The sequence below is a fragment of the Loxodonta africana genome, chromosome 19 (assembly GCF_030014295.1).
Source record: "Loxodonta africana isolate mLoxAfr1 chromosome 19, mLoxAfr1.hap2, whole genome shotgun sequence".
In the NCBI taxonomy this organism is placed as follows: domain Eukaryota; kingdom Metazoa; phylum Chordata; class Mammalia; order Proboscidea; family Elephantidae; genus Loxodonta; species Loxodonta africana.
This window is the reverse complement of record NC_087360.1, coordinates 69,369,172-69,384,565: the sequence shown is the minus strand read 5'-3', so window position 1 is coordinate 69,384,565 and position 15,394 is coordinate 69,369,172. Positions and strand designations below refer to the sequence as shown.

Sequence of the window (15,394 nt, the reverse complement as noted above, 5' to 3'; positions counted from 1 at the left end):
GTATTAAAAAAGACCTGAAATTTGTGGAAAAGGAATATTGGAAAATAAGAAAGGCATTAAAACATAATTCCCTAACTAAGATAAAAAAGATACTCAATAGAATTACTGTGGTAAAACAAATATGGCTGAAAATGAAATAGATGTCTGTTGAATGAACCGAACCACTCGTTGGTCCTAGGAAGACCTGCTTGATGTTTGCTGTCGTGGAGGAGTTCCTAAAGAGTTGTACTGAGGGATTTAGTGTTCTCAAGGGCTAGATCTTGAAGTTATAACTTTGGAAACCTGTGAACAGAGTAGATGCCTTCTAATGCGTCAGTAGAAGACTTGTAGTCATCTGGTTCCTTGTCTACAGCTGCCTAAGGGACCCTAAGAGCCTATGACTGCAAATGGTAAATAGAGTCATACAGGCAAATGAAATAACAGTTCGCCAGAGAGATCAGCATCAGTGCAAGGAAGACACAATAGAACAAACAGGAAACTCTTACTCAAACTGATCTTTGAAAGAGACAGATTATAACATTTACAAAAAAATAAGTCATAAGCACATATTAGGAGACTCCATTAGAGCACAAAAAGACTTTCTGGAACTAACAATCAAGATTCTAAAATTGTAAGAATTCAGTAGACAACTGAGAGAGGGAGGTCACTGTTGAGAGCAAAATTAGCATCTTGGTAGTCAAGTGGAAGAAGTATCTTAAAATACAGAACAAAATTTAAAAGGTGGTAGTTATGAGGGAAAAATAAAGACTAGGAGAAATCCAGGAAAGCTAATGTGTGGATAAATGCTATAGAAGGAGAAGAAAGGAATAAACTAAAACCAAACCCATTGCCATCGAGTCGATTCAGACTCATTGCAACCCTATAGGGCAGGGTGTAGAACTGCCAGAAAGGTACAGATACAATAATTAATAGCTAATAATATAGGATTTTTTTTTTTTTCTGGTCTTAAGACTTGGAAAGGAGTCCTCACAGACTTACTGATCCCAGAGAGGATTAATACAGAAAGAGTTACACTTAGGGCCTTTAAATCATAAAAATCCCTGAAAGTATTTTGAATTTCCAGATAGGAAACAAAGATTACTTAAAAAGGAAAAAAAAATTAGAAAAAAGTAGATTTCTCACATGCAATACTGAAAGGTAGAAGACAGTAAAAAACATCTGCAGACTTTGAGAGACTCCTATACTCAGCCAATTCATTCATCTATCAGCATTCATCGGTAAGGCTGAAAAAAATGCATTTTCACATATGCATACTTTCAGAGTATATTACCTATATATTTTACCTGAAGAAAATAGAAGAAGTTTCCTAAACCAGCAATTGAGCCAGGACAGAAATTCAAGATAGGGTAGATGAAGAGGAAACTGTAGTAAGCAATATATACATTTAAATATATTCCAGTGTATATGGAAATGGTGATGAAATTTATAAATGAAAGTAAGGACTTTTGAAATAGAAGAGCACCACCGAGAGAAAGCTAATAATCATTAACTAGAACCATATCCTTCCAGCAAAAAACTGTAGCTACGAGGCTGGCATCAAGAATGGGGAAGTAAAAACTTTCTGAATTTGTCTTGCTGAGTGGGGAGGAGTGCAGATGTAGGACCTTGTGGGGAAGGGTGTGTTCTTTAGCTGAACTAATACAGTGTTAATAGGGGACAGGGCTGGAGTACCCAGTAAGCAAGGTAATCACGGGCATACTTGTGCTTGTTTACTGATCTGTACTGCACAGTTTCACCTGTTTTTTACCATGTCAAAGATGGGGTGAAACCCACGTGAAATTGTGCACTACAGATTAGTAAGTAAACAGAAGTAAGCCCCTGAGTACCTCGTTTAATGTAAGCCTATGCTATATCTCGCTTACTCATTAATCTGCCTCTGATAGGGTGGGAAAATAGTGAAAAAGGGAATGAATGAGAATTTCACCAAGGCAGAAGATACTAAAAAAGAGGAAACTACAAGAATGTAAAATAGAAATACTAATCAAAGTAATGTAAAAGAAAACTCAGGCTCTTCGAGTAACTGTGAATGAGATGAATTTCCGTATTGACAGACATACATGAACAGGTTGCGCTATTCGAAATAAAAGCAGAACAAAAAAAAAAACAAAAAAAAATAAGCTGCAAAAATCCCAGGTGTATGTTGTTTCAAAGACAGCATTTTAAAGTGATAATAGGTTGATAGGTGGTAAATAGGCAAGGTGATCCTAGTAAAATCCAAATCAAAGAAAACCAGAATACAATATTTATATCGTAGAGGAGTTAAGATACGTCAATGGTATAATGCTCTTTTTTCCCCTTGTAAGCAATCTCTTCTACGTGAAGCATTACATAATGATAGAAGATGTGATTTTTTTTTCCCTTTGCGAGAAATCTCTTTTACGTGAAGTGTTATGTAATGATAGATGACGGGATTTTAGAAAAAGATGTGTCAAAGCTGTTCATACTCATCAGCATAGCAGCTAAGTATAAAAAACAAAAAATTCTTAAGGAGATTGTGATTCTATGACTTTGATCCCTTCAGAGAATAACCTTTCTCTCATCAGCAGTGAAAATGCTCGTGTATGTTAAAGGGTTTTCCTATTGCAAATTGTTTCACCACGTTAATTTCCCGTATGCTTTTTATGTATCCCAAGGTCTTTGACTCAGGTGCTAGATTTGTAAAGAAGTTTACTTTCAAATTCCTTGCCTGCATTTTGAGAGAATTCTATTTGCAAGAGACTCATGTCGAAAAATTAGGCATTTCAGATCACAGTGGTTTTAGTGGTATAGGTGGCTGTAGGGAAGAGTTATTGAAGTTTATTTCTGTGTTGGAGTGTGAATGAATTACAGAATTCTGAGGCTTTTGTAGTTGTTTTTATAGAGTTTGTGTATTTGCAGAAACATCAATTTTCTGACATTTTTGCCAATAATCTACTCTGGATGTAGCAAAACTATGTTTTCCAACTTTATAAAAATGTATTTTAAGGTTAAGAACAGATTTCATATATACCATTTGGGATCAACTTCTGACTTCTCCTGTCAAGCGTTTTTAATTTGTGGCAAACATAAACATATTAATAACCATTAACATAAGGAGCCCTGGTGGCATAGTGGTTAAGAGCTCAGCTGTTACCAAAAGATCAGCCCTTCAAATCCACCAGTTGCTCCTTGGAAACCCTGTGGGGCAGTTCTTTTCTGTCCTATAGGATTGCTATGAGTCAAAACCGACTCGACGGCACCTAACAACAACATTTGTAAAGTGCTTTACAGTTAACAAAGCATATATGTTTTATGACTATTATCTTAATATTTACAATGAGTTATTAATTCTGATTCAGTAAATTATAGATCTTAATCAGCGCCATACTTTACAAATGATTCAAGAGTGTGGGCAACCACCAAGCACAGATGGAACATCTTTTTCTGGAGGAGCCCCAAACTGTCAGACACATGCTCTAAAAACGCTCCCTTTCCCCCTATCAGGACACATTATGGATTAACAGACTCATTTTGAGCAATGTGTGAAGAAACGTTCACAGAGGACGTTGTTTTGGTTTTGGAACTCTTTTGTATTCTGCTGATTGCACAGCTTACTCGGCTATCCCATATTTTCTAGTCATAAATTCATAAATCTGTAATTCTAGTCTTATTTACAATAAGCAATCTAGATAGTTTAACTATATCCTGGTAGTGACATTTTCTAAACCAGAACTATGGTATTTTTCTGCTAGTCAGTGCCATTAATAGTAGTCCCTAGGTGGTGCAAATGGTTTGAACCCCTCACCTCCCCCCCCCATGCATCTCAGAAGAATGGCCTGGTGGTATGCTTCTGAAAGGCCACAGCCATGAAAATGCTATGGAGGGCAGTTCTACTCTGAAACACACGGGGTCACCATGAGTCGGAATCAGTGGCAATCGTATTTTTTTTTCCTAGTTAAATTCTGTTAATAGGTTTACAAGGCTACCTGGTTTGAGGCCGTTAGTTGAGGTCTTTCTTTCTCCCCTCCCATCCCCAGTGGGGAAAGAGTGAATTACATTCCTGCTCTCCTTCCAACGCATAAAAGTGATGGAGTTCGTTCCACATAGAGAATTTGTATGCTAAAGTCATCTTTTAAAATTTTTTGTTCCATAAATTATCAGTATTCTCAAATTTTGATTTATCCTTGAGAAAATGAGCAATTAAAATGAATACATGCTGAATAATACCGTGTAGTTTCTTCAGAGATTATATTGCTAAGTATTAGATGTAACCGTAAGCAGTGGCTATGATTATTTCACATTGACACCATATTTAAAAAAAAAAATGAAACATTGTGTTTCATCATGAGACTCCTTGGGTAAATATGCAGAACTACTGCTGTCTTAACTAGAAATTTGAAGGTCTAAGAACCAGGGTTGGGTATTGAGAAATTCATTAAGAACTTGAGGATACTTCAGTTTAGTCTGAAGGTCCTTTCAGAGTATGAGTTCACTTTGTCATTAACAAAAAGCATGTCATGGATCTCCTATTCATTGTGTTTACTGTAACCATACTTGAAGTTCATTTTATGTTGATAAGAACCCTAAAAGCTAGTAATCAAATGCTCTAATTTCCTTTTTTAAATCCTTTAAGAAATTTATTCTTAGGGAAACTTTTTCACTTACTAGGCCAAGAATTTAATAAATGTTCCTTAATAAAGAAAATCTGTTATCATCTTCAGAATTTATCTTCAAGTGGACTTGTAAACAAATCTAACAGCGTTGTTGAGTTTGCTTAGATGATAAGCATACAGAAGATTAAAGATGTTGATAACCTTACAACAGTTTATATACTTAAAGATTTTCGTTGTTCGCGAGGTTAAGATTATTCTTTGAAGGGATCAAAGTTGTAGAATAATAGAATATTGAAACTATTACAACCTGAGAACTCAATTAAACTGTTTCAATTGTTTTAAAAGCAAGAAACACTAAAGGTATAGTTACTGTTGTTGCAAGGTGCTGTGGACTCAGTTCTGCTCATAGTGACCCTAGGTACAGCAGAGTGAAAGGCTGCCTGCTCCTGCATCGTCCTCACAGTCGGTCATTGCTCTGTTTCAGCACATTGTTGAAACCACTGTATCAATCCATCTTGTTGAGGGCCGTCCTCTTTTTCACTGACCTTACCAAGTATGATGTCTTTCTCCAGGGACTGAATGCATGTCCAAAGTACTTGAGGTGAAGTCTTGCCATCCTCGCTTCTAAGGAGCATTCTGGCTGTACCTCTTCCAAGACCCGTAATCCAAGACAGATTTGTTTTTTCTTCTGCAGTCCATGGCGTGTTCACTATTCTTTGTCAACATCATAATTCAAAGGTGTCAATTCCTCTTTGATCTTCCTTATTCATTGTCCAGCTTTCTCATGCATATTAGGTGATGGAAAATACCATGGCTTGAGTCAAGTACACTTCAGTCCTTAGAGTGGCATCTTTGCTTTTAAACACTTTAAAGAGGTCTTATGCAGCAGATTTGCCCAGTGCAATATGTCGTTTGATTTCTTAACTGTTTCTTCTATGGGCATTGATTGTGAATTCAAGTAAAATGAAATCCTTGACAGCTTGAATGTTTTCTCCATTTATCATGATGTTGCTTATTGGTTCAGTTGTGAGGATTTTTGTTTTGTGTTGAGGTGTAATCCATACTGAAGGCTGTAGTCTTTGATCTACATCAGTAAGTGCTTTAAGTCCTCTTCACTTTCAGCAGACAAGGTTCTACCATTTGCATATCGCAGGCTGTTTGATGAGTCTTCCTCCAATCCTGTTGCCGCATTCTTCTTCTTATAGTCCAGTTTCTTAGATTATTTGCTCAGCATACAGATTGAATAAGTATGGTGAAAGGATACAACACTGATATACATCTTTCCTGGTTGAAACCACGCAGTATCCCCTTGTTCTGTTTGAATGACTGCCTCTTGGTCTATTTACATGTTCTGCATGAGCACAATTAAGTGTTCTGGAATTCCAGTTCTTTGCAGTCTTATCCATAATTTGTTATGATCCACACAGTCAAATGCCTTTGCATAGTCAAAGAAGAACAGGTAAACATCTTTCTGGTATTCTCTGCCTTCAGCCAAGATTTGACTGACATCAGCAGTGATAACCCTCCTTTCATATCCTCTTCTGAACCTGGCTTGAACTTCTGGCAGTTCCCTGTCGGATATACTGCTGCAACTGCTTTTGAATGACCTTCAGCAAAATTTTACTTGCATGTGATATAATGATAATTGTTAGATAATTTCCACGTTCTGTTGGATCACCTTTCTTTGGAATAGGCACAGATATGGATCTTTTCCGGTCAGTTGGCCAGGTAGCTGTCCTCCAGATTTCTTGGCCTTGTTTTTCACCAGTGCCTTTAGTCCAGCTTGGACTTCTTTCTTCAGTACCATTGGTTCTTGATCATATGCTGCCTCCTGAAATGGGTAAATGTGGACCAATTCTTTTTGGTACAGTGACATTGTATTCCATCCATCTTCTTTTGATGCTTCCTGCCTCATTCAATATTTTGCCCATAGAATCCTTCAATATTGCAACTCGAGGACTGAATTTTTTCTTCAGTTCTTTCAGCTTGAGAAATGCCGAGTGTTTTCTTCTTTGTGGTTTTCTAACTCCAGGTGTTTGCACTTTTCATTATAACACTTTGTCTTCTTGAGCCACCCTTTGAGATGTTCAGCTTTTTTAATTCATTATTTCATCTATTCGCTTTAGCTACTTGACCTTCAAGAGCAAGCCTCAGAGTCTCTTCTGACATTCATTTTGGTATTTTCTTTCTTCTTTGTCTTTTTAATGACGTTTTGCTTTCTTTATGTATGATGTCCTTGATGTCATTCCACAACTCATCTATTCTTTGGTCACAGCGTTCAATGTGTCGAATCTGTTTTTGAGATGGTCTCTACATTCAGGTGAGTTATACCCAAGGTCATCTATTGGCTCTGGTGGGCTTTTAATTTTCTTCATTTAACTTGAACTTGCGTATGAGCAGTTGATGGTGAGCTCAGCACTTGGCCCCTGGCCTTGTTCTGAGTAATGATACTGAGTTTCTCCATCATCTCTTTCCATAGATGTAGTCAATTTGAATCCTTTGTATTCCATCTGACAAGGTCCTTGTGTGTAGTCGCTGTTTATGTTGTTGAAAAAAGGTATTTCCAATGAATAGGTGGTTGGTTTTATAAAATTCTGTCATGGGATCTCCAGTGTTGTTTCTATCACCAAAGTCATATTTTCCAGCTACTGATCATTCTTCTTGATTGCATGTTTGAACAATTTGAAATTGCAGAAGTTGGTGAAAATATTCAATTTCTTCATCTTTGGCGTCAGTGGTTGGTGTGTAAATTTGAATAACACAGTTGTATTAACTGGTCTTTCTTGGAGGCATATGGATATTATCCTATCACTAACATCGTTGTACTTCAGGATAGATCTTGAAATTTGCTATTCCTGGTGTAGTAACCCTGGTGGTGTAGTGGTTAAGTGCTACAGCTGTTAACCAAAAGGCCAGTAGTTCGAATCCGCCAGGTGCTCCTTGAAAACTTGCCGGGGGCCAGCCTCAGCAATGAACAGGGTTACCAGAGGAGGGGTAGAGTTCGGCGAAAAAGAATGAGAGGTAGTGTGTCTTATATTTTCATTTTGCAGAAAAAGAAGGCTCCGCTCTTTATTTTTTACATGGTCTTTTATATCATAAGCTTACAAAAGCATAACATCGCATGATCAATAAAGGGGCAGTACAAGATATAATCATAAACATCATTTCCCAGAGACATAATTTTCCAAGTGACACATAGTACAGTTCCGCATACACACACAAGTACAATGAGTTTTTGTTTAATTGAAGAGAATATTTTGTTGATATATTTTTACACAAAGTAACAATTGACTTCATACTGCTTTACACTTTATGCTTAATCTTGCAATTCCTTCCACAGTTTTTATAATAATTAATCTTTTTGCAAAAACTGTTGCCACATAGGCTTTGTCCATTTTGTCCAGGGTGGCCAAATTTTTGAAGTCCAGCCACTTTGGGTTATGTCATATTGTCCACGATTATGCCAAGGACAATTAGCCCAATCTCTATACCCAAAGACCAGTCAAGCGCAGCAGTGAGCGGGGTAGACGAGAAGGTTGACCTGTAATTGGCTGAGAAATTGGCTGAGAGAACTCACTGCCTTTTGTTTTTCCACTTTTATGGGATCATGTGTGGGTGGTGGTTTAATCACAAAAAGGCCTCGGTAAATACCAGGATTCCACCATCCTGTTTTTGTTTTCCATAGTCGAGCTATTTGTTTTTCCCTTAAGACAACTTCATGTTGACCCCCAAGTAATACACGGGCTGTCCCTACCCGGGATTTCACCAGGGGATTATGAGTAGGACGCCCCCCGTCCAAAGGTCCCTAAATCTATAATGGAATTTTATGCTTATACATTCTGCTATACACAGGCTGAAAATGAAACAGACACATAACACAGATGACAGAGATATTCCTGACTTTTCAGGAATTCTTCGATGTTTTATGCTAGGGGCAGTGGGTGCAGAGAGGCTGCCCTTGCAGCCTGGCTCTTCCTGACTTTTCAGGAATTCTTCAATGTTTATGCTGGGGGCAGTGGGTGCAGAGAGGCTGCCCTTGCAGCCTGGCTCCTCCTGACTTTTCAGGGATTCTTTGATGTTTATGCTGGGGGCAGTGGGTGCAGAGGGGCCGCCCTTGCAGCCTGGCTCCCAGCAAAAACTCTATGGGGCAGTTCTACTCTGTCCTATAGGGTCGCCATGAGTCGGAATCGACTCGACGGCAGTGGGTTTTTTTTGGTTTGGTGTAGTAAACCCCTTGCCGTCGAGTCAATTCTGACTCATATGAACCCTGTAGGACAGTAGAAGTACCCCATAGAGTTTCCAAGGAGTCCTGGTGGATTCGAACTGCCGACCTTTTGGTTACCAGCTGTTGCTCTTAACCATTACACTACCAAGTTTTCACCCGGTATAGTAGAACATATGATTATCTGATTCAGAATGGCCAATATCAGTCCGTTTCAGCTTACCAACGCCTAGGATATCAATCTTCAAGTGTTGCATTTTGTTTTTGATGACTTCCAATTTTCCTAGAGTCATATTTTGTACATTTCACGTTCCGATTGTTAATGAATTGTTTGCAGCTCTTTCTTCTCATTTTGAGTCATGCCACATCAGCAAATGAAGGTCCTAAAAGCTTGACTGCATCCACTCCATTAAGGTCGACTTTACTTTGAGGAGGCTACTCTTCCCCAGTTGTATTTTGAGTGCCTGCGAATCGGAGGGGCTCCTCTTCTAGCACTATATCAGGCAATGTTCGCTGCTATTCCTAAGGTTTTTCCTGGCCAGTTTTTTAAGAAGTAGATTGCCAGGTCCTTCTTCCTAGTCTCTTTTAACCTGGAAGCTCTGCTGAAACCTGTCCCCCATGGGCGACCCTGCTGGTATTTGAAATACTGGTGGCATAGCTTCCAGCATCACAGCGACACAGAAGCTGCTACACTCGGACAAACTGACAGTGGTAGTTTATAGTTATTGGAACATATTGTACATTTATTTTTCTTTGGCACCTCCGGCTCTTATATCCTGTACTTGGTCTAATTGCCGTTTGTTGTTAGTTGCTATCGAGTTGGCTCAGACTCTCAGCGACCTTGTGTGTAACAGAAGGAAGTGGTGCCCAGTCCTGCGCCATCTTCCTGATCGTTGCTGTGTCTGAGTCCACTGTTGTAGCTATCGTGTCCGTCCATCTCCTCAAGGGCTTCCCTCATTTTTGCCAACTTTTATAGCAAACATGATCTTTTCTGGTGATTGATCTTTCCTCATAATGTGTCCAAAGTAAGCAAGCCTAAGAACTTATGTTAAATATATATGTTTAGTTCTTCAAGCATGTAGACATGGTATCTCAGATTTTTCCTTCAAAAATTATGTTGTATTTACTAACAGAGTCACTGATTTTTGATTTTGCAACTAGGGCATTTTAAAGATGACTGACAAAAATTTGGAAACAACTTCACTGCAGCGGAAACTTCCTGAATGGATGTCTGTGCAGAATAAGAGGCGTGCCATGGAAGAAAGAAAGGTGTGTTGTTATTGGTTATTCTTATAGCTAGGAAATTTAATTTAAATTTGACTGTATAAGAGGTCAGCCCTCTCGTGTAAAGTTCAGGTTATTATTTAAGTCAGAGTTGCTGTTGTGTGAATGAACCAGAATCTATTCATTGAATGGATGTTGATTTATATCCATTTTTTTTTTTGTCCTTACACAATGTCGACGTATTTCAATAAGTAGTGACCTTTGTTAGTTTAATAAGTGGTACATCTACATGATAATTTGGAATAAGTGATTTGAGTTTCAGTTTTTTCATCATAATATTGGAGAGATTGGATCACTTCACTAAGTCCAAGTATGTTCCATATGATATTAATAGGTATTATGACCGAAACCAATTCCTTTTTGTTTGATAGATAAGGTTAACTGTGTTAAACAAAGTTAAAGACGTTTCTTTAATATTGAAAGTCTGTAGAGTCTCTGACATACTAATTTGAAGTGAGAATCTTCCGCAGGGACTGTAATTTCCCAAACTGAACTGAGTGTGGAGCCCTCTTTTCTCAGAGCGTGGTGTTAAGTTTCACAGAGTGCGTACTGAGAAATTCAGCCTATGTGATCTGTAAGGTTCCTTAACATTAACGTTTCTGTGTTGTAACTAATTCCCCAAAGCCATTTAATTTGTCCCTTTCTTCTAGGCAGCACTGGATAGTTTGATACAATGTTGGGCTAAACGATTCGTGAGGGGCCACTTGTGATTTTTAGGCCTGGAAAAGATGTACTTTGTAGGTGAAAACAATTTACATACAGATTTAAATGGGGTACTAATACACTTGAAGGAGCCCTGGTGGCGCAGTGGTTAAGAGCTCAGGCTGCTAATCAAAAGGTCAGCAGTTTGAATCTGCCCGCTGCTCCTTGGAAACCCTATGGGCCAGTTCTACTCTGTCCTATAAGGTTGTTATGAGTCAGAATTGACTGATGGCAGCGGGTTTTATACACTTGAAAATAAAACATACCCTGTAGATCTATGGAAAAAAAAAAAAAAAAGGAAACCTTGGTGACGTAGTGGTGAAGAGCAATGGCTGCTAACTGGAAGGCTGGCAGTTTGAATCCACCAGGCGCTACTTGGAAACTCTATGGGGCAGTTCTACTCTGCCCTATAGAGTCACTATGGTCGGAATCAACTCAACGGAATTGGTTTTTTTTTTTTTTTTTAAATAGATCTGTGAGAAACGGGAGTTGACTTCTTTTTTTTTGACTGGTATGATTTTATATTTAATCTCAGATATAAGCAGTGGCCAACGTCCTGCTCATTTGCTCTTTATTTTGAAGTTTATTGTAGTGACCCTAAAAATGCCTTGTATATTTAGGAATCTTTATAGAAGTTCCATTTTATTTTCCTAGTTTTCCTCCTTTTTTTTTTTTTTTTTAATGAGTTAGAAGGAACACCCACTTAAGTATTCCTGTGGAATAAATTTTAGTTGGGTTTCTAAAATGAAAATTCTTACCGTAAACTTTCCATTTCTATCTAGTTTGCAAGGTTGATCTTACTAGTTTCTTCCAATTCAAGTAATAATTTAGACAGTGTTTTAGTTTGGTGAATTTTTATGGTTACTTCAGTTTAAGTCCTTGTAAATTTAAGATCCACCAACCAGTCTTCAGGATCATAAGGCAATATTACATCTAGAATACTAATATAATTATCATTATTAGAAAATAACTCAGTAAAATGCTTTTATAAAAATAGAATAAGTTTGAAACTAAACTTGTTAGAAGAGATAATTTTATGGTGGGATAATTTTATTTCTGTTACATTGTCTTTATGAATTCACTAGTTTATAAAGCGTTAATTGGTAAAATTTATAACTGTAATTTGAATGCTTCAATGTATGTTATAATGTGAACTTTATTTGTACCTTTTCTGAATTTTATTTAACTCAAGTCATCTATTCAGAAGAGTGTTTTTGAAGATGAACTGCCCTTCTTAGAATTCACTGGAACTATTGTGTACAGCTGTGAAGCTAGTGACTGCTCTTTCCTATCAGAAGATATTCGGTAAGAGATTTGAATTACCTAGTCTTAAATTTGCACTCTTAAGATATAATAGCTATTACAGTAATTGGAAACCCTGCTGGCATAGTGGTTAAATGTTACAGCTGCTAACCAAAAGATCAGCGGTTCAAATCCACCAGGCGCTCTTTGGAAACTTTATGGGGCAGTTCTACTCTGTTCTGTAGAGTCGCTGTGAATTGTAATCTACTCAATGGCCATGGGTTTGGTTTTTTCAGTTTGGCATTATAGTAATTAGTATTTTTAAGTATACTGAGTTTTACAGTTGAAGTGTAGTCAATAGATAACTATTTTTTCTTTATGTAGAAGATCAACGATAACTTCTAATTCTACTTTTTAAATAAAATCATTGAATTAAATTCGTAATGTACCTGCTTGTTCACTCATAAGTCATACTGTTACTTTAGCTTTTTTTTTTACTTTTGGTAGATGTTATATATAGAACTACTGAACAATTTGTTTATTTCATCATCTTAGGAAATAAAGCAAGAATTATTCACCCCCTAAACGCACCAAGCCCTGGTGGCACAGTAGTTAAGTGCTTGGCTGCTAACTAAAAGGTTGGTGGGTTCGAACCCACCAGCCACTCTGTGGGAGAAAGACCTGGTGATCTGCTTATGTAAAGTTTACAGCCTTGGAAACTGTGGGGCAGTTCTGCTGTCTTTAGGGGCACTATGTGTCAGTCAGTTTGACAGCTGTGTGTTTGGTTTTTTGATTGTAATGGCTAAGAGACGTCCCTAGATGGTGCAAATGATTAAGCACTCAGTTACTAACCAAATGTTGAAGATTTCAACCGACCCAGAAGTGCCTTGGAAGATAGGCATGTGATCTGCTTCCGAAAAGTCACAGCCTTGAAACCTACGGAGCAGTTCTATTCTGCACGCGTTGGGTTGCCGTGAGCTGGAATTGACTTGATGGCAACTAACAACAGTAGCAGCTGATGATGTTGAGCATCTTCTCATGTGCTTGTTAGTCATTTGTATATCTTATTTGGTGAAATGTCTATTCTAGCCTGTTGCCTGTTTTTTAAATATATATAATTTATTTTACTTTTGTTGCTATTGAGAATATACACAGAATATTTACCAGTTTAACAATTCTTACATATATAATTCAGTGACATTGATTCCATTCAAGTTGTACAACCATTCTCACCCTCCTTTTTCGTGTTGTTCCTCCTCCATTAACATAAACTCACTGCCGCCTTAGTTTCCTGTCTGATCTTTTGAGTTGCTGTTGTCAGTTTGCTCCCATATAGATAATTCTGGAAAGATCATAATACTCAAGGTAGGCTTTTTTTTTTAACTAGTTAATCTAAACTATTGTTTGTTTTTAAGATGACTTCAGGGGATATTTTTGGTTTAAGGTTTAACGATTATCTTAGGGCAAGAGTTTTGGGGGTTCATCCACCTTCCATTGCTCCAGAAAGTCCAGAGTCTATGAGAATTTAAAATTCTGTTCTGCATTTTCCCCGTTTTGACCAGGATTCTTCTAAGGGATCTTTGATGAAAATATTCAGTAATGGTAGCCGGGTACCATCCATTTCTTCTGGTCTCATGGCAAAGGTGGCAGTTGTTCATGGAGGCAGTTAGCCACACATTCTGTATCCTCCTCCTATTGCTGACCTGATTACATTCTTCAACTTGTGCACCCATTCCCACCCTCCTTTTCCAAATTGTTCCCCATTAACATAAACTCACTACCCCATGAGTTTCCTATGTAATCTTCCGAGTTGTGGTTGTCAATTTCATCCCGTATAGATAGTTGTTAAAACAGCACAATGTTCAAGGCAGATATTCTTTATTAGTTAAGCTACACTATTGTTCTGAAGCTTAGAATTTTAATGTAATTAATTTAGCTGTTTATTTTCCTTTAGCATGAGCCTGTCTGATGGAGATGTGATAGGATTTGACATGGAATGGCCACCAGTGTACAGTAATGCGAAGCTGAGCAGAGTCGCTCTAATTCAGTTGTGTGTGTCGGAGAGCAGGTGTTACTTGTTCCACATTTCTTCTATGTCAGGTTGGTATCTCTTTTCTTTGTCTTATTTTTATGTGATTGATAATTTTATTATGTCAACCTTTCCTCTAGAATATAAATCTTTTTCGATTGCTGACACTTCTCTCACTACCTATATTTATTTAGGTATTTATATTCCATTTGTTCTACTCACAGCTCCTGTTACATTTAATTTTTACGACATTCCGGTCAGGCATGTGACATTGGTATTACTCCTGTTTTAGAGAGAAGAGAACTATAGTTTAGAGGGGCTAAATGACTAGGAATATATTGCTGTTTTTAGTGCATGTGGCACTCATACTAGTTGTTTTTTTCTTGTCATTTATCCATTAATATGTTTTGCTTCAGGTTAGAAAAGAAATACTCAAGGTGAATGTGTTTCTGTATGTAAACTTAACACGAACACAAATTTAAATATAAACTTTTAATGTGAGAGTAGTAGAAAATAAATCCATCGTACTTGATTGAACCTTGGAATAACGATAAAATGTTATAGTTTTCCCTCAGGGATTAAAAATGTTACTTGAAAATGAAGCAATTAAAAAGGCAGGTGTAGGAATTGAAGGTGACCAGTGGAAACTTCTACGTGACTTTGACATCAAATTGAAGAGTTTTGTGGAACTGACAGATGTTGCCAACGAAAAGGTGGTATACATATATTTTTTTCATATATAATTTTATGTTTCACAGAATGTCCCTTCTATCTGAATGTTAGATTTTGAAAAAATAAGCTATGTTATGGTTCTGTATCACAAAAGAAGTTCCAAATGAGTGTTCCGTAATGAAAACCTACAGTTTTAATCCTTTGTTTTGGCATACAATTTAAGTATTCCCTTCCCCCATTTCATGGCACTATTTTACTTTGTTTCTTTCATTTGCATATTTTAAATGTCATATTTCAAGTTCATCTCAATAATCCATTTGTATCAGTAATAACTTTTATTTTCATTTTATTTTTAGGGACAGTATAATGTAGCTCTTGTGATATAATCTCAGTGGAAGTTTGACAATCGATTCCATCATTCATATTTCACATATCTTATTAATGTAGCCGTTCGATCCCCATAGTCAGCCACGTATTCATTTGGCTGGGAAGTAGAAAGCTTATTAACTATTTAACTTTTTTCCATGAACAATACTTTTGTAGTCCAAGAATTTTAATACTTACATTGGGGAAATTCCAGAATTAAATTCTTACCAATGTGGACCATAAATGAGGTTTTTAGTGACAGTAAATGTCTTGAGGAATACGTCTGGGTTAAGTTTTGGTACAACA

At 37.3% G+C, this 15,394-nt stretch overlaps 1 protein-coding gene across 3 annotated transcripts in view; it reads left to right on the top strand.

Moving 5' to 3' along the window:
• The window catches only part of WRN (WRN RecQ like helicase), a 124,756-nt gene that overhangs the window by 21,663 nt on the left and 87,699 nt on the right, over positions 1-15,394 (top strand). For all 3 annotated transcript variants that reach the window (XM_010592469.3, XM_010592468.3, XM_023551133.2), the window contains exons 2-5: positions 9,955-10,062; positions 11,972-12,084; positions 13,976-14,121; positions 14,615-14,763. In XM_010592469.3, the coding sequence (XP_010590771.2) occupies positions 9,967-10,062; positions 11,972-12,084; positions 13,976-14,121; positions 14,615-14,763 (504 nt within the window). In that variant the 5' untranslated portion in view covers positions 9,955-9,966. The remainder of the gene's footprint in view (positions 1-9,954; positions 10,063-11,971; positions 12,085-13,975; positions 14,122-14,614; positions 14,764-15,394) is intronic.